At 51.0% G+C, this 19,067-nt stretch overlaps 1 protein-coding gene across 1 annotated transcript in view; it reads left to right on the top strand.

The window, feature by feature from the left end:
- The first annotated feature begins 7,781 nt into the window (after positions 1–7,781).
- The window catches only part of PTGES (prostaglandin E synthase), a 32,968-nt gene continuing 21,682 nt past the window's right edge, over positions 7,782–19,067 (top strand). Inside the window, exons 1-2 of the mRNA XM_086924606.1 lie at positions 7,782–7,992; positions 14,011–14,093. Coding sequence (XP_086780732.1) covers positions 7,876–7,992; positions 14,011–14,093 — 200 coding nt within the window. The 5' untranslated portion in view covers positions 7,782–7,875. The remainder of the gene's footprint in view (positions 7,993–14,010; positions 14,094–19,067) is intronic.

Below are 19,067 nucleotides of genomic sequence, written 5' to 3'. Positions count from 1 at the left end.
CCCTTTCGGCAGTCCAAAAAGGTTCCGTTCAATGACAACAGAAGAGATAGGCAACAAGAACAATCAGTCAAAAGAGGGGACGCTTTCGGGAATGGGGCCCATGCCCTAGCAGGCAAGCGTCCGAGTTCCAAGGTGTCCCAGGGCCATTTTAGTGGACCAGGCCCAAATCCAAAGAGCCGGCCGCCATTTTGAGAGTCCTGTTGCAGCCGCCTATCGCTGCACCGCAAGAGTAAGCGCAATTCAGCTGGATGGTGGGCGAGACACTGTAGCCGCAAGAGCGGGTGCAACTCAGCTGGATGGCGGGTGAGGCATTGTGCCGCAAGAGCGGGCGGAACTCAGCTGGATGGGGGGTGAGGCACTGTGCCGCAAGAGCGGGCGGAACTCTGCTGGACGGCGAGGGAAACGCTAAGAGGCACCCCACTGCAGATGAGGTGCCTCTACCTGGGGAGGCGGGAGAGGCCCGTTTGCGCCGCCTCCCCCACACCCCCCCCCCGGGCACCCCACGCCGACTTTCGGCGCAGCATTGTAGGATGGCCACACCAGTACAACAACTTGCTGGACACCACCTCGGTGCCATCCGGATCTTGGCGCGTTTGCTGCCTTCGGCCTACTGTAGCAGCAAGTGCGGGCGCAACTCAACTGGACGGCGAGTGAAACGCTAAGGGGCGCCCCACTGCAGATGAGCTGCCTCCACCTGGGGAGGCGGGAGAGGCCCGTTTGCTCAGCCTCCCCCCCTCCCCCCGGGCACCCCACGCCGACTTTCGGCGCAGCATTGTAGGATGGCCACACCAGTACAACAACTTGCTGGACACCACCTCGGTGCCATCCGGATCTCGGCGCGTTCTGCTGCCTTCGGCCTATTCGCACATCGGTTTGCTACTGACGCCGCCTCACAGGCCAACGAATTTTGTAGGCTTTTTATAGCCCAAAGCCGCATAACAGGTCATGTGACTTGTTTATAAAACTTTTCATTGGTTCATTTTACTTTTGGTTTCCTAATGATGGAAGGCTTGATCATATGACCTAAAAATAACACTTTTCATTGGATTGAAACATTTTTTTTTCCCAAATGATGAAAGCCCCACCTTTTTTTTTCTCACTCGGCAATCCAAAAAGGTTCCGTTAGATAACAACAGAGGGGACAGGCAACAAAAACCATCAGTCAAAGAGGGGAGGGCAAGTTCTTCCCTACCGGGTCACGTTGGGGCTCCACCGGAAGTCATCGAATTGGTAGTCTACAGTGTTTCTGGATATTTCAGACTGAAGCTGGCCTCAGCATGAGAGCACCACCATCTCGTGGCTCCGTCGTGGCCATTCCGCAAGCAATCATGGCAGCCGCTCCCCACCGGAAGCCTGCGGGAGTCGGGGGCCCCGATGACTTTTGTAGAATCTTCAAGGCTGAGGGGACGCTTTAGAGAATGGGGCCCAAGCCGTAGCAGGCAAATGTCCGAGTTCAAATGTGTCCCAGGGCCATTTTAGTGGACCAGGCCCAAATCCGAAGAGCCGGCCACCAATTTAAGAGTCCTGTGGCAGCCGCCTATCGCTGCACCGCAAGAGTGGGCGCAACTCAGCTGAATGGCGGATGAGGCACAGTGCCGCAAAAGCGGGCGCTAAACAACTGGATGGCGAGTGAAACGCCAAGGGGCGCCCCAGTGCAGCAGAGGAGCCTCCACCTGGGAAGGCGGGGGAGGCCCGTTCGTTCCGCCTCCCCCCCCGAGGCGCCCCACGCCGTTTTTCGGCGCAGCATTGTAGGATGGCCAGACCAGTGCGACAACTTACTGGACACCACCTGGGTGCCGTCCGGATCTCGGCGCGTTGTGCTGCCTTCGGCCTATTCGCACAACGGACCGCTACTGACGCCACCTCACAGGCCGACGGATTTTGCCAACTAAAAGACAAACCAAAGCAGCCCATTGTTGCTTTGAGATGGATATTGCAGCAAGCTGCCATGTAAATAGTTGTTTACATTTTTTTTTTTTAACGTGTTTACTTTGTTGGAGCGTTGTATATATTTATAAGTTATTAAAGAGTTATAATCCTACTACTTTGTTGGAGTGCTATATATTTTTAATGTGACACATAATTGTGAAGACTTTGATGTACAAAAAGGCATCCCTGGAATCTTCCGCTTCAGGCTCGGTCCCAAACACCCTTACAGTGAGAATCCCCTCCCCAATCACAATACAGGATCGTTATCAGATAGTAGGAACGCGTGTGGTGTGACGGATCTCATGGGGTGGGGGCCTTGATCTACTGTAACTCCTTTGAAGAGGGGTGATTCTTTACAGTTGGGGCCATAAACTACATCCGCACGGCTAGGTGATAGCCTGGGACCGGCCTGGACAATCAGTCACAGAAGAAGAGGAGTGTCAGAGGGTGCGGTAGTGAATAGGGTGAAAGGGAGGTGTCGGGCGGGCACAGGGTGTGATTCTTAGGGAAGAGCAGCGCAGATGGAGGGAGGTTTATGACCCATGCATTAGAGAGAGAGCGGGGGTGACCAGTGCGTGGGGGAGATGCTTGCGAGGGTGGGGAGCCATGCTGAGGATCGGCGGCGTGCAGAGAGTGGGTCTGGTCAAGGCATCTAAAATGGCTGCCGTGCACGACAAAAGTGTGGCATTGGAAAAAAGGCAAGATGGCGCAGACAATGTTTATCAATACGGATTAATTTATAACAATTATTTTTTACAAAATATTTACTCGCAGTGACAAAATGGCGGTCAACACTTCCTGATTTCCTTCAAATCGAACGTTAACAGACGTCACGCAGACAAAAAAAAAACGCTCACGCGCAGCCGCTGGAAGACATGTATCAACATATATGAGCATCCTCAGCCACCCTCAGAAAACATAGGGGGTCAGGATACGTCTCCCGTACCCCCTTATAACCATTTCTCACATTGTTTTTCCTCCATCTTGTAATTTAATTAAAACGAAACACAAAATGGCGAATTCCCGTTTCGCGACCCGGTTCGCGAACCGGGAAGCGCTTCTACCGCGAAAAATCAAATTTTTTTTATTTGCCCCACGGGACCCTTTAATAACCCCAACATCATTCCTAGGGGGTCAAGAGGGGTCTACCTTGCCCCCTTTCATTAAATTCCCCCTTCGTTTTTCTCCTCCTTTTGTCTCTCGATCCTACCGAGAGACAAGATGGCGGCCGTTCCGGACTGGTTAGAATGTTGACAGACACCGGAGAGCCAATCAGCTTCGCTTCGCAAAGTTCCGTAACACGAAAAGTACGCGAACCGGAGCGCTACCCGGGACGCTGTCACAGATATATCTGTTTTTTAAAACGTTAATTTCTCAAAATCCACTGGAGCACATATATTGAGACCCAGCAAAGGCACATCGGGCTAACAGTCCCTACAATTTTGCCAAGTTTCGTGCAAATCCATTCAGCCGTTCGAGCTAAAAGTGAGGCCAAACGCCCTATGGAAAAATGAATGGGAAAAATGCGTTTTGGGACCCCCCTTTTTTCTCGGCCCCCCCCTTGACGAAACCCCCCCAAATTTTCAGGGGCTGCTCAGAAACAAAATTTGCAATTTTCCTGAAAATTTCAGCCGATTCCGTCCACAAACGCCAAAGTTATTAGACATAGAATTTTCAAAAGTCCCATAGAGAAAAAATCCTAACTATATATCCCTCCTCTATATATATATATATATATCTATATAGATATGTAGATATATATAAATAGATATATATGTAGATATTTTTATAGATATATATATCCAAATACGATTACCGCTTCTCTGCAGAAATCAGCCAGCACTCCAGGAGAATAAAGTCACTCGATTTTATTGCAGTGATGATTACATCAATTTTATATATATTATTCCCAAGTTGCCCTTCAGCAAGAAGATGCACTCACTTGCAGATTAACTTCAAAGGTTCTTTATTTTCAAGCTGCAAGCTGGCATTGACATCAGTGGCATAGGAAGGGAGGGTGCGGTGGGTGCGGGCCGCCCCGGGTGTCATCACTGATGGGGGTGACAAAATGGCACTGAGGGGGGTGACAAAATGGCAAAAATATGTCTAACTATCTTTTTTTTCCCTTATTTTAATAATTTCAATGTGGGTGGGGGTGAAAAGAAATGTTCTGCACTGGTTACCATCTGACCTTGCTACACTACTGATTAACATGAAGAGTTCAATCATGCGTGACGCGTTTTGGACCATCCTGGCCCTTGTTCACCGGCCAGCTTACGACTTTGCAGGAGTTTAGAAACAACATTTTTATCTGCAAGCTTATTAATGCTATTACCCTCCAGTGGGCCTCTAAGTTGAGTTGCTAATCCACACACATTCTAGGATTTGCAGTGTTGTCACCGCATTTTAACCCTCCAGTGGGTGTGCACCGTCGTCCTCTGTACTTTTCATACTATTCATAACCCTCCAGTGGGCCTCTCAATGTTAAATGCCAGGATTTCAATTTCTTTCCTTTGCCGATTTGCAGCTCAGCTATCAGGCTCAATTAATTCACACAATCGCGGCCTCAAATCGTATTCCAATGGCAGTGCGGTCTTCACGGCAGGACTGCTGTGATATATTATTCCCAAGATGCCCTTCAGCAAGGACTGACGACGATGGCGCACACCCACTGGAGCATGCAGATAAAAGTGCTGCTTCTAAGCTGCTGCAAAGTCGTACTCTGGCCTCTGAACAAGGACGAGGATGTCCGAAAGGCGTCAGGCATGATTGAACACTTCATGTTAATGTCGGTTTCCAGCTTTGAAAATAAAGAACTTTTTAAGTAAGTGCATGTTCCCGCTGAAGGGCACCTTTGGAATAATATATATATATATATATATATGTATATAAACACTGATGAAGGACTCACGTCCGAAAGGCGTCTGTCTACGGCTAATGGCGAAATAAAGAAATACTTGCCTGTACCCCGGGAGTGCTGAACTTTGTTTCACAGTGAAAGAAATGGAGTATGAGGCAAATATATATATATATATATATTTGCCTCATACTCCATTTCTTTCACTATATATATATATATATATATATATATATATATATATATATATATATATATATATATATATATATATATATATATATAATGAACCCTTTATCTATATGATGGGTTTATATTCACCTGTAAAATACTTACATTTTCGTTGCAAAGGCATGCATGTTAAATGCATATGCATGGTACAAACTTTCGTTGTAAAGGCATACATGGTAAGGACACATGCATTGTAATGGTGCAGTGTATAGGCCTACGTGGTAATAGCATGTGCGGTTCTGTCATATATCCACACACTAAGGGGCTCATTATGATCGCGGACGGACTTGAGTCCGTCCGCGACCATAGAGTAGGAGGGAACCTCCGCATGGCCTGCGGAGTTCCCTCCTGTCTAATTAGGATGTGACCGCCACCCTGGCGGTCACATCCTCTATGTTTAACATTGCAGCAGGTGCGGCTTCAAGCTGCACCCGCCGCAATGTTAAAAATGCATACATTGCATTTGTATGCAGAAAGCGGCAGGCACCGCGCGGTGCCTGCCTATTACTGCATACAAATGCAGGGGGGTACCATAGGTACCCCCCATGTGCACCCCCCACCCCCCTTCACCCAGGGGGCCTGCAACGGGCCCCCGCAGTGAAGCTCCGTATGCTTTTCCACGGCGGAAAACCCGCCGTGGAAAAGCATTTCTTTTTGGGAATCCTAATATGGCTGGCGGTGTCTGAGAGACACTGCCACCATATTAGGGCTTTTCCGCCGCGGTTGTAAGCCAACCGCGGCATAAAAGCTGCGGACGAAAACCAGGACCCACCAGCCATCCTAATGTGGCGGTGGGTCTTTGGTGGGTCCGCTGCGGTTTTTCCATGTCCTCCGGGCCGGCAGTGGCTTCCGCCAGCCCGGAGGATGCGGAAAAACCGCTATCCTAATCTACTCCTAAATGTGAAATTGGGGTAGGATTTCCCCAACTTACTCCCAGCATTTGTCATTAGTTTCTTAACACAAAATGCACCCTAAAGTTAAAACCAGATGTGAGGTGTGCCTTTTGGCGCTAAGAAACGGTGCTAAATGCAACAGAACACGAGTAGTGAGTGCAAGCAGCTGCTCACGCTCGCTAAATGGGCTCTTGCTGTAGGATTTTCCCAAAAAAAATCCTCTTAAATACGCGAGCAGGTGTAACTGCGTCATTAGCATTAATTCTGTGTCAAAGAGTAATGCAGAATTGCAGAAATTACTCGGTTTACTCCCGCATAATTAAAATCCGCCCAGGCCTAACTAAAGAACGAGCTGGAGTGCGGGCATCTTCCGCCAGGCATGAGAAATAGGAACACAAAGTGGTAAATATGTGAAGCAAGCATAAGTGAAGAAAGACATTAAATTAAAAAAAAATGTTTTTATTGCTTTAGATAGCAGATTAATAGTGGTCAATCAAGCAGCTGGTGCCTTTCCAACATGCTCCTAACAGCGTCTTGTAGTAGGCTTGGCCAACGATGCAACTGGGCCTTGGAGTTCGTCGCTGGTAGACACACACACACAGAAAGTAACAACCACAGACAGCTCTAGGCCCCGGGAGCTGTCAGGATTAGGTCATACAAGGCAGAGCCGAGTAGTGGGTCATGATGGTTGATGTATCTGGGTGTTGAAAGGCGGCCACGGGTGACAAACGCAGGAAGTAACAACCACAGACACCTCTAGATCTAAGAGTTGACAAGATTAGGCCATATACAACAAAGCTGAATGGTCATCAGCGATCCACCACTCAAAATATTTTCATATTTCACTATGCTAATTCACCACTAATCCTTTATGTGTTCCGGAGTAGGGTGCTACTTGCCAAAAAAAGCGCTTCAACACCCATCAGGGGTAACAGGTGCTTTATGAACGCAAACCTTTTTCCATCCTCTATCCCTCCTCTAACCTTTTCAATCCAAATAACTGATTAATATCCACCACTCACTCACATTTCTTTATTATTTTACCATTCTAATTCACCACTAATCCTTTAGGCGTTCCGGAGTAGTGTGCTACTTGACGAAAAAGCAGTTTGACTCCTCGTCATGGGTAGTAAGCGCTATAGAATGGAATAATAATAATACAAGGCAATAAAATGCAACGGGAATTCGGCGCCTTAAACAGCACATGCAAATAAGGCGGAGGGGGGAGGGGTCATTCATGCCCGATGATGCATCGTGCACTGGAGGCTATTAACAAGAGTAGAATAGGGGGCCATGGCCACTGATGCAACCAGGCCTTGGGCCCATGAAGAAGAAAGGCTGTGCATCGACCATCGGTGCTGCGAGGCTGGGTGGCCTTGGTCGTGGAACATGGGGGGGGGGGTGAGGGGGTGTCACAGGGGTCCTTGAAATCGTAGCTGGGTCATTCGGAGTTTTCCCTGTCCCAAAGAACTGCAGGACGTCTGGGAGGGGCTGGGAAATCCCAGGCCGGAAGCAGGGGGCAGGCGGAGGCCGGGCATGACCCCACTGGCAATGAAAATGACCCCTTTCACCTGAAGGAGAAAGGGGGACGTGACAGATGTGCGCCCGCGACTTCCGGAAATGAAGGGAATGCAAACAGCAGGAGAGGCGGCTCAGACTGGTTCAGGCCCCGAAGCCAGAGGGCGAGGCCGGCCAGGGAGAAGGGCGTGCCGCGAAGGGTACTTAAAGCGCTGTGCGCCCGGCCGAAGCACATTCAGGCCGGACACCGCAGAGCCCCTGGTTGCCACCCTCCACAACAGAGCCTCTCGGTGCCACCCTCTTCACTGCAGACCCCCTCGGTGCCACCCTCTTCACTGCAGACCCCTAGGTGCCAGCTGCTCCACCACAGACCCCTCGGAGCCACCCTCCACCGCATTCCTCTTGGCGCCACCCTCTGCACCTTAGAGCCCCCTCGGTGCCTCCAGCATGGCCCTGGACCTGCACAACGACGTCTTCTGCTCCTTCGTCTTCTACGGCCTGCTGCTGCTGGTCAAGATGCTCGTGGTGGGCATCATCACGGGCCACCTGCGGCTGCGCAAGAAGGTGAGCGGTGTCAGAGGGGAGCACAGACCAGCCCCAGGCACTCCAGGGAGAGGGGCTTCCACTGAGCCCAAAAGGGTTCAATAGCATCTGAAGGGCGTTAAGGCCAGGGGGTAACTACCACCCCAACGTCTATACAGCAAATACTGAGACGTGAGAACCAGTGAGAGTAGGCTAGGACTGAGGTGCATTGGCAGAGCTGTGTAGTGTGTGCGTCTTCAAGGCAAGTATTGAAGTGCATCGGTAGAGGTGTGTGGTGTGCATGCCTTCAGGGTCAGTTTTGAGGTGCATTGGCAGAGTTGTGTGCATCTTCAGGGCCAGTCTTGCGATGCATTGTAGAGCTGTGTGTCTGTGTCCATCTTCAGGGCCTGTACTGAGGTGCATTGTTGGAACTGTGCATGTTCAGGGCCAGTATTGAGGAGCATTGACAGAGCTGTGTGTGTCTTCAGGGCCAGTATTGAGGTGCATTGGCAGAGCTGTGTGGTGTGCATGTCTTCAGGGCCAGTATTGAGGTGCATTGTTGGAACTGTGCATGTTCAGGGCCAGTATTGAGGAGCTTTGGTAGAGCTGCGTGCGTCTTCAGGGTCAGTATTGAGGTGCATTGGTAGAGCTGTGTGTCTTCAGGGCCAGTCTTGAGGTGCATTGGCAGAGCTCTGTGGTGGGTGCGTCTTCAGGGCCTGTACTGAGGTGCATTGTTGGAGCTGTACATGTTCAGTGCCAGTTTTGAGCAGCATTGACAGAACTGTGTGTGTCTTCAGGGCCAGTATTGAGGAGCATTGATAGAACTGCGTGCGTCTTCAGGGACAGTATTGAGGTACATTGGCAGAGCTGTGCGTCTTCAGGGCGAGTATTAAGGTGCATTGGTAGAGCTGTGTGGTGTGTATGTCTTCAGGGTCAGTATTGAGGTGCATTGGCAGAGTTGTATGCATGTTCAGGGCTAGTCTTGCGGTGCATTGGTAGAGCTGTGTGTCTTCAGGGCGAGTCTTGAGGTGCATTGGCAGAGCTCTGTGGTGGGTGCGTCTTCAGGGCCTGTACTGAGGTGCATTGTTGGAGATGTACATGTTCAGTGCCAGTTTCGAGCAGCATTGACAGAACTGTGTGTGTCTTCAGGGCCAGTATTGAGGAGCATTGATAGAGCTGTGGTCGTCTTCAGGGTTAATATTGAGGAGCATTGGTAGAGCTGTGTGATGAGTGCATATTAAGGGTTCAGTCTTGAGGTGCATTGGCAGAGCTGTGCGTCTTCAGGGCCTGGATTGAGGAGCATCGGTAGAACTGTGTGATGAGTGCATATTAACGGTTCAGTCTTGAGGTGCATTGGTAGAGCTGTGCGTCTTCAGGGCCAGTATTGAGGTGCATTGGCAGCACTGTGCGTCTTCAGGGTCATTATTGAGGATCATTGGTAGAGCTGTGCGGTGTGCATATCTTCAGAGCGAGTATTAAGGTGCATTGGTAGAGCTGTGTGCATGTCCAGGGCCAGTCTTGCGGTGCATTGGTAGAGCTGTGTGAATTCAGGGCCAGTCTTGAGGTCCATTGGCAGAGCTCTGTGGTGGGTGCGTCTTCAGGGCCTGTACTGAGGTGCACTGTTGGAGCTGTACATGTTCAGTGCCAGTTTTGAGCAGGAGTGACAGAACTGTGTGTGTCTTCAGTGCCAGTATTGAGGAGCATTGGTACAGCTGCGGTCGTCTTCAGGATCATTATTGAGGACCATTGGTAGAGCTGTGTGCGTCTTCAGGGACAGAATTGAGGTGCATTGGCAGAGCTGTGCGTCTTCCGGACCTGGATTGAGGAGCATTGGTAGAACTGTGTGATGAGTGCCTATTACGGGTTCAGTCTTGAGGTGCATTGGCAGCGCTGTGCGTCTTCAGGGCCGGTATTGAGGTGCATTGGTAGCGCTGTGCGTCTTCAGGGCCAGTATTGAGGTGCATTGGCAGCGCTGTGCGTCTTCAGGGCCAGTATTGAGGTGCATTTGTAGAGCTGTGTGGTGTGCATGTCTTCAGGGTCAGTATTGAGGTGCATTTGTAGAGCTGTGTGGTGTGCATGTCTTCAGGGCCAGTATTGAGGTGCATTGGCAGCGCTGTGCGTCTTCAGGGCCAGTATTGAGGTGCATTGGCAGTGCTGTGCGTCTTCAGGGCCAGTATTGAGGTGCATTTGTAGAGCTGTGTGGTGTGCATGTCTTCAGGGTCAGTATTGAGGTGCATTGGCAGAGTTGTGCGTCTTCATGGCCAGTCTTGAAGTGCATTGACAGAGCTCTGTGTTGTGTGCATCTCCAGGGCCAGTGCTAAGGTGCCTTGGTAGAGCTGTGTGGTGTGTGTGTGTTCAGGGCCAGTACTAAGGTGCATTGGCAGAGCTGTGCATCTTCAGGGCCAGTATTGAGGTGCATTGGTAGAGCTGCGTGCGTCTTCAGGGCCAGTATTGTGGAGCATTGGTAGAGCTGTGCGTCTTCAGGGCCAGTCTGGAGGTGCATTTTCAGCGCTGTGCGTTCTCAAGGCCAGTATTGAGGTGCATTGGTAGAATTATGTGGTGTGTATGACTTCAGGGTCAGTATTGAGGTGTATTGGCAGAGTTGTGCGTCTTCATGGCCAGTCTTGAAGTGCATTGGCAGCGCTGTGCGTCTTCAGGGCCAGTATTGAGGTGCATTGGCAGTGCTGTGCGTCTTCAGGGCCAGTATTGAGGTGCATTTGTAGAGCTGTGTGGGGTGCATGTCTTCAGGGTCAGTATTGAGGTGCATTTGTAGAGCTGTGTGGTGTGCATGTCTTCAGGGTCAGTATTGAGGTGCATTGGCAGAGTTGTGCGTCTTCATGGCCAGTCTTGAAGTGCATTGACAGAGCTCTGTGTTGTGTGCATCTCCAGGGCCAGTGCTAAGGTGCCTTGGTAGAGCTGTGTGGTGTGTGTGTGTTCAGGGCCAGTACTAAGGTGCATTGGCAGAGCTGTGCATCTTCAGGGCCAGTATTGAGGTGCATTGGTAGAGCTGCGTGCGTCTTCAGGGCCAGTATTGTGGAGCATTGGTAGAGCTGTGCGTCTTCAGGGCCAGTCTGGAGGTGCATTTTCAGCGCTGTGCGTTCTCAAGGCCAGTATTGAGGTGCATTGGTAGAATTATGTGGTGTGTATGACTTCAGGGTCAGTATTGAGGTGTATTGGCAGAGTTGTGCGTCTTCATGGCCAGTCTTGAAGTGCATTGGCAGAGCTCTGTGGTGTGTGCGTCTCCAGGGCCAGTACTGAGGTGCATTGGCAGAGCTGTGTGGTGTGTGCGTCTTCATGGGTAGCCTTGAGGTGCCTTGGTAGAGCTGTGTGGTGTGTGTGTCTTCAGGGCCAGTACTGAAGTGCATTGGAAGAGCTGAGCATCTTCAGAGCCAGTCTTGAGGTGCATTGGAAGAGCTGAGCATCTTCAGGGCCAGTCTTGAGGTGCATTGGTAGAGCTGTGTTGTGTGTGCATCTTTAGGGCCAGTATTGAAGTGCATTGGTGGAGCTGGGTGGTGTGTGTGTGTTCAGGGCCAGTACTGGGGTGCATTGGTAGAGCTGTGTTGTGTTCGCATCTTTAGGGCCAGTATTGATGTGCATTCGTGGAGCTGTGTGGTGTGTGTGTGTGTTCAGGGCCAGTACTGAGGTGCCTTGGTAGAGCTGTGTTGTGTGCGCATCTTTAGGGCCAGTATTGATGTGCATTGGTGGAGCTGTGTGGTGTGTGTGTCTTCAGGGCCAGTACTGAGGTGCCTTGGTAGAGCTGTGTTGTGTGCTCATCTTTAGGGCCAGTATTGATGTGCATTGGTGGAGCTGTGTGGTGTGTTTTTGTTCAGGGCCAGTACTGAGGTGCCTTGGTAGAGCTGTGTTGTGTGCGCATCTTTAGGGCCAGTATTGATGTGCATTGGTGGAGCTGTGTGGTGTGTGTGTCCATGGCCAGTACTGAGGTGCATTGGCAGAGCTGAGCATCTTCACGGCCAGTATTGATGTGCATTGGTGGAGCTGTGTGGTGTGTGTGTGTGTTCATGGCCAGTACTGAGGTGCATTGGCAGAGCTATGTTTGGTGTGAATCTTTAGGGCCAGTATTGATGTGCATTGGTGGAGCTGTGTGGTGTGTGTGTGTGTGTTCAGGGCCAGTACTGGGGTGCCTTGGTAGAGCTGTGTTGTGTGCGCATCTTTAGGGCCAGTATTGATGTGCATTGGTGGAGCTGTGTGGTGTGTGTGTGTGTTCAGGGCCAGTACTGAGGTGCATTGGCAGAGCTATGTTTGGTGTGAATCTTTAGGGCCAGTATTGATGTGCATTGGTGGAGCTGTGTGGTGTGTGTGTGTGTGTGTTCAGGGCCAATCTTGAGGTGCATTGGTAGAGCTGTGTTGTATGCGCATCTTTAGGGCCAGTATTGATGTGCATTGGTGGAGCTGTGTGGTGTGTGTGTGTGTTCAGGGCCAGTACTGAGGTGCATTGGCAGAGCTGTGTTTGGTGTGAATCTTTAGGGCTAGTATCGAAGTGCGTTGGAGATTCCAGTTTGCACCAGGTGGACCTGCAGTTTGGGATTGAGGGACATTGGTGGAGCTGTATGAGGACCCCAGTATGAGTAGAAATGGGGGGATTGATGGGCTTTGGGGAGACCCTAGCCGTGCAGTGGCAGGGGTGCAGAGTTTTGCAGGCTTGGGATGAGATGCATGGGCAGAGCGGCGGGTAGGCCTCAGTACCGAGGCTCGAGGGACATTGGCAGAGCGTTGTGTAAATCCCAGCTCTGAAACAGCAGTTACCTAAAAACTCTTCGAGCTTCCGCTGAGTTCTTCAAGCTCGCACGGATTTTTAGGGCTAGGAGCTTGTTGCGCTCGGTGTAAAATCAGCGTGCACGTATCACGTGGCGTGCCAGAGGGCGCTGCTTCTTTGATGCCGTTCATGTTCATGTATATTTTCTACTCGACCTGCAGTTTCTTCACGCGAGCAGCAGCTTTCTCAATGCGAACGGTAGAATCCTGCAATCACCACCCGCGTTGAGAAATCGCGCCCGGAGACCTTCGAGCACCCAAAAATCACACTGGGTGCGAGGGGGTAAAATCTCACGTGGCTCACCAATTTACTGTTGGTGAGCGCGCTCGAGAAAAAACTCTGCTACATGGCGGTTGGCGGAGTTTTGTCAGAACTCTGCCAGTGAAGCAGAATGTTCACTCACCCCTGGTGTGGACAGAGCTATGGGGTGCCGTAGTAATGAAATAGAAAGTTAGTGTCACGTGCCTGACATGTGAGGTGCATCAGCCGAGCTGCACTTGGGTCCTACTGCTAGAGTCACACAGAGAATGCTGTCAGCATTGAGGTACATGCGCAGAGCTGCCTGAGGGACTCAGTACTAGAATAGCGTAGAAGATTGTATGTCAGCATGGAGGTGCATGCGCGCAGCTGCCTGCGTGCCCCAGTACTAGAATAATACACAAACATCTGTCAGCATTGAGGTGCATGCGCAAAGCTGCCCGTGGGCCCCAGTACTAGAATAATACACAAACACCTGTCAGCATTGAGGTGCATGCGCAAAGCTGCCTGTGGGCCTCAATGCTAGAATAGCATTTAAGACTATGTCAGCGTTGAGGCACGCGCGTAGAGCTGCCTGCGGGCCTCAGTAACAAAATAGCACAGGGATCAGTGTGCCAGCATTGCGCGCATGCGCAAAGATGTCTGTGGGCCTCGGTACTAGAATAGCACAGACGTCAGTATGTCAGTATTGCAGTATATGCGCAGTGCTGCCTGCGGGCCCGGTACTAGAATAACATACACACTTTCTGTCAGCATTGAGGCGCATGCGCAGAGCTGCCTGCGGGCCCAGTACTAGAATAGCACAGGGACCAGGTGGTAAGGATTAAGGTTGCTTTGCAGACCTGCAGTAACAGAGGTGCTCATAACAGATCCAAGTGTAAGACACCAGATATTGCCTAGCATTAGTCTTGTCCAACAGCGCCTAGAAATCCCAGTAAGGTGTAAGCGCTTCATAAAAAGAAACACGGCACCTCACTATTGTTGTGGTTACTGTATTGGTGACGTCTCTTCTCTCTTTTTCACCACAGGCCTTCGCCAACCCCGAGGACGCCCTGCGGCACGGGGGGCTCAAGTTCTACCGCTCGGACCCCGACGTGGAGCGCTGCCGGAGGTAAGAGCTTCTGTTGTGTTAAGTGTATAGCGCCCATCTCGCCTGGTGGGTTTCTAGGCGCTGAAGCAGGCGCGCAATACCCATTGGGCTCACGGGGCTTCAGACCCCCCTCCCCTCCCCCGTCGTGTGTGTCTGCCCGGGCTGACACGTCTTCGCGGGTAAATGCGGCTTTTGTTGCGTGTTCACCCCTTCTTACAGCCACTCTGTGGTTGGAAAAATTACCCCCCATCCCCACCCCTCCCCCCTCGAAAGGTGGCTCTAGCCAGGGGCGGATTGGCAAGGCGGGCATTCGGGAATGGGCCGAAGGGCCGGTGCCTCCGTGCCCTCTGTGGGCCGTTTTTTTTCTCCCCTGTCCCAGTCCACAGAGAGTAGACTAGGAAAGGGGAGAAAAACAAGCATTTACAATGCAACGGTCTCGCCTTTGCAAAAGTTAGAGCTATTGGCATTGTAAATGACAATTTTTTTATGTATGTGTTTGATTTGAAAACAGATAAATAAATGGCATTGTCATTTATAATGCTAATAGCTTAATCTCTCGCAAATGTGAGACCTATTGCATGTGCAACCACACACACACACACACACAGAGCCACACAAAGAGCACACACACACACACATAGATGTGGTGGAAGTGGATCTGGTGGATGTGGGGGTGTTGGATGTGTTGGTGGTGGATGATGTGGTGGTGGTGGATGTGGTGGTGGTGGATGTGGTGGTGGTGGATGTGGTGGATGTGGTGGTGGTGGGTGTGGTGGTTGATGTGGTGGATGTGGTGGTGGTGGGTGTGGTGGTTGATGTGGTGGATGTGGGGGTGGTGGATGTGGATGTGGTGGATGTGGTGGTGGATGTGGTGGGTGTGGTGGTGGATGTGGTGGCGGTGGATGTGGCGGTGATGGATGTGGATGTGGTGGTGGTGGATGTGGTGGTGGTGGTGGATGTGGTGGTGGTGGATGTGGTGGTGGTGGATGTGGTAGTGGTGGATGTGGTAGTGGTGGATGTGGTAGTGGTGGATGTGGTGGTGGATGTGGTGGTGGTGGATGTGGTGGTGGTGGTGGATGTGGTGGTGGTGTTGGATGTGGTGGTGGTGGATCTGGTGGTGGTGGTGGTGGATGTGGTGGTGGATGTGGTGATGGTGGTGGATGTGGTGGTGGTGGTGGATGTGGTGGTGGTGGATGTGGTGGTGGTGGATGTGGTAGTGGATGTGGTGGATGTAGTGGATGTGGTAGATGTGGTGGATATGGTGGTGGTGGATGTGGTGATGGTGTTGGATGTGGTGGTGGATGTGGTGGTGGATGTGGTGGTGGTGGATGTAGTGGATGTGGGGGTGGATGTGGTGGTGGATGTGGTGGTGGATGTGGTGGTGGTGGATGTGGTGGTGGTGGACGTGGTGGTGGTGGACGTGGTGGTGGTGGACGTGGTGGTGGTGGACGTGGTGGTGGTGGACGTGGTGGTGGATGTGGTGGTGGCTGTGGTGGTGAATGTGGTGGTGGATGTGGTGGTGAATGTGGTGGTGAATGTGGTGGTGTTGGATGTAGTGGATGTGGTGGTGGATGTGGTGGTGGATGTGGATGTGGTGGTGGTGGTGGATGTGGTGGTGCTTTTAATTACTTAAAGTCCCGCCATACATTGACAACAATGTGCGTGTTGAGTGGGATGTCCGCTGAAAGTTTACTTCCCAGACTATTAACAATAACAGAGCCTGTCGCCCTCATTGAAACAGGCACGTGCTGGTGGCAGTAACAAAGCCACCTGTCCGTAAACACTGAAAGCCACTGGTTTTAAACCCAATACATATTTAACCTCCCAGACACCTACAGCCATTAACCGTGCAATATTTACAGCAGCCTATTTTTCCATGATCTCAAGGGAGGGTTTGCCACAGAAAAGATTGTTTGTTTTCCCTATTGGTTTTTACCGGGTTGAGCAGTGAGCTAAGATGGGCCAAACGAGAAATACAAACGTTTGACCCAAGGGGCCATTAGGAACAGCTGGTTGTTGAAAAATAACTTCGCTCTGCAAAAAAAACACAAGACTTTTAATTTTCACAGCTGTGAGAGCAGGGTGGAGCTCGCCGCTGATCTTGGGGTAAAACCAATGGAGCTGACGAGACCAGGCAGTGAGTGCTCAGCACTTCGAGCCGAACTAGCCGCACACTGCTCTTGGGGTGAAAGCACGGAGGATGACAAGAGCGGGTGCCTATAAAATGAAGACATCCATCAAGCAGAGACTGTGCTAACGAAAATGTATACTTACTCGTGCCAGCCTGGCAGACTGACGGCTCTGAAGCAGGGAAGGGGCAGGGATCCTCCAGGGGCCAGGACTCTTGCAGATCACCCCGACCGTGCCACGTGCAGAGTCTGGACACCTAACTCCCCGGTTAAGTTGGTCCGTGTAAGCAACCGAGAGGAGGAAGAGTCATGGCTGCCTGCAGCTAGCATTGCTCTGCTGTTACTGCCCGAGCTCAGGTTTCCCGCAGTCTGCCTGCCTGCTGCAGGAGCTTTCACAGGACACAACCTGCAAAAACTTGTTTAGAGTGGCGCTGAAGAGGGGGCGCATAGTAATGCGGGCTGCACAACTCTTACTGCGTTCACTCGTGGTGCCTTGGCGGTGCTTGCTGGGCTTGCTTGTGTGCTTCCCAGAGAGACAGGAGATTGGGAACGCACCCGCGCGGCCGGCGCCGATCGCTTTCCTGAGCGTGCGCGTGTCATCACGCAACAATAGTATCGCGCCTGCGCGATGGCATATTTCTTCGCCATATGCATCGCAGGCGTGAGACCTAAAAAGCAGATCACAAAACTAACTTCCAGAAAATGGCACTTAAAAAGACCGTAGGAGTTAATAGTGGTAGGGCTACATCTATGTAATGGTAGTGAATCATTAATGAAGAATCGTTTATTTAATCACAGCTGTGTCATTCTTTTCAAATAGATCTTATGCTCCATTTGTTTGGCTTTACTTTTTTTTGTTTGTCCTATTGTATGGTGCTCAATAAAAAAAGAATATATTGATGCACTTTTATTTTTGGCTCCATAAGAGACTGCACTGCACGACTTCTCACGCCATTATTAATATTATTATTTATTGTGTTGCAGTTTAGTATAGCGCGAACTCAAGCCGAAGGTGTGGAACACCGGTTACATTTCGTAGGTTGACCTTAAGTCGTGTAAGCTGCTAAATGTACTGTCTAGAGAGCTTGTATTTAAAAGGAATAAAGTCGGTGGCATGAGAGTATTATCGGATCCTTCTTAAAGATTATTAAAAGTTAAATGTGCATCACAGGGGTGCTGGCTGGCAGAAATGGGCGAGAGAGCGGAAGAAACACGGACGTTCAGTAGCCCCTCTCACCAGATCAGAACATCTTGGCACTCATAGAGATCGTTAGCGGCTCCTGGTGAAGGCCAACGATGGGGGCTGTTGGATCTGGTGAGGGGCCATCGAGGCAAGCGTCGCGAAGCTCTATCAAAACCCGCAGCAGCGCTTTACGTGGTGGAGGCGAAGACATTGAAAGGGCGGGGCCAGATGAGAGGCTGGACCCGCTTTCAACGTAGTTACGGACCGGGTGGCTCTCAGAGGCCACCGCAGAACTTGCCTCAAGTCAAAGTCGGAGTCCAGCCAAAGTAGTACTGCCTCACGGAAGGGTCTGCTTACCAGCATCGAAGCCGCTCACGAATCACTGACGCCTTCCCGCTGCCTGAAGACGGAGTTGTTGTCCAAAGAGGATAGACAGAGCAGTCGCCTCGCAGGGAGTCAATAGCGTCGAGTTCCTGGAGACAAAGCGCCCTTAGCAACGACGTCAGGTCACGTTCGTCACGTGATCCGCAGAGGCGCGAGCACCGAGCGGTTCAAAGAGAGGTTGTCGGGTTGTTGGAAGAACTGTGAAAGCCGAAGCTTAGCCGGGGCCATAAGCGACAACGAGAAGTTGAAACATCTTACATGCAAACATTTTAGTGGAGGAAAGTTGAGAGATTTGTGTGCTTCCCAGAGAGACAGGAGATTGGGAACGCGCGCCCGCGGCCGGCGCCGATCGCTTTCCTGAGCGTGCGCGTGACATCTCCTGTCTCCTGGGAAGCAGACCCAGCAACAATAGTATCGCGCCTGCGCGATGGCATATGGCTTTGCCATATGCATCGCAGGCACGAGACCTAAAAACTGGCCCACAGAGGGCACGGAGACAGAGACTGAGAAAATGAAAGCAGCCTCGCTGTGCGGCCAGACAGCGATTGTCAGCTGTGGGCTCTCCTTCACCCCTGCCCTGCCCTGCCAAGCAATCAAGCGGAGGCTGGGCTGGGGAGGGGTGATTGTTTGCAATAATCGGCCTCCCTGGGGGCCAGGTGTTTCTCAGGCCTTTGAGCCATTTGCACCTCGGCCCCCTGGCGCCCATGCAGCCCAGAAACGGTGTTAGTCTTAACACCTCGCCCACAGCCCTTCACATTCAGGGCATAGTGGGCGAGGAAGAATGGGTCTTGCTGTGGGGGCCTGGTGATGTTTGGATTTTTTTTGTTTTATTTATTTATTTATGCAATTTTATATAGCACGGACTTTACCCGAAGGTGTCAGAGCGCTTCACACTAGGAACAGCAATAATACATGAAGAGAAAATTATAAGTGGACAAATTACAAAAGCAAACGTTAAGTTACATGAATCAAAAGTGACAATAGTGAGCAACCAAAATACAAGGGGAGCAAACGATACATTACAGGAGGAAAAATAGATATGTGTGCAGGTTACAAAAGCGTACAAAGTACAAGTAGAGGTATAATACTGCAATTAATGGCAGACACTCCAGCACAAGAACAAATGTTACGTAGGCAATGGTGGCACTTGGGCAAGTATCTAAAGCAAACAAATGTGAGAGGTAGCAAACAGTGTGATACCAGAGAAAAGTGACGTGTGCAAGTTACAAAAGGGTACCGTACACAGGTACAAGGGTAATACTACAGTAAATGGTAAACACTCAAACTGCCAGAACACAC

Source organism: Lissotriton vulgaris, chromosome 5 (genome assembly GCF_964263255.1).
Source record: "Lissotriton vulgaris chromosome 5, aLisVul1.2, whole genome shotgun sequence".
In the NCBI taxonomy this organism is placed as follows: domain Eukaryota; kingdom Metazoa; phylum Chordata; class Amphibia; order Caudata; family Salamandridae; genus Lissotriton; species Lissotriton vulgaris.
The sequence above is the reverse complement of the archived record's forward strand: the minus strand, read 5'-3'. Positions and strand labels throughout refer to the sequence as shown.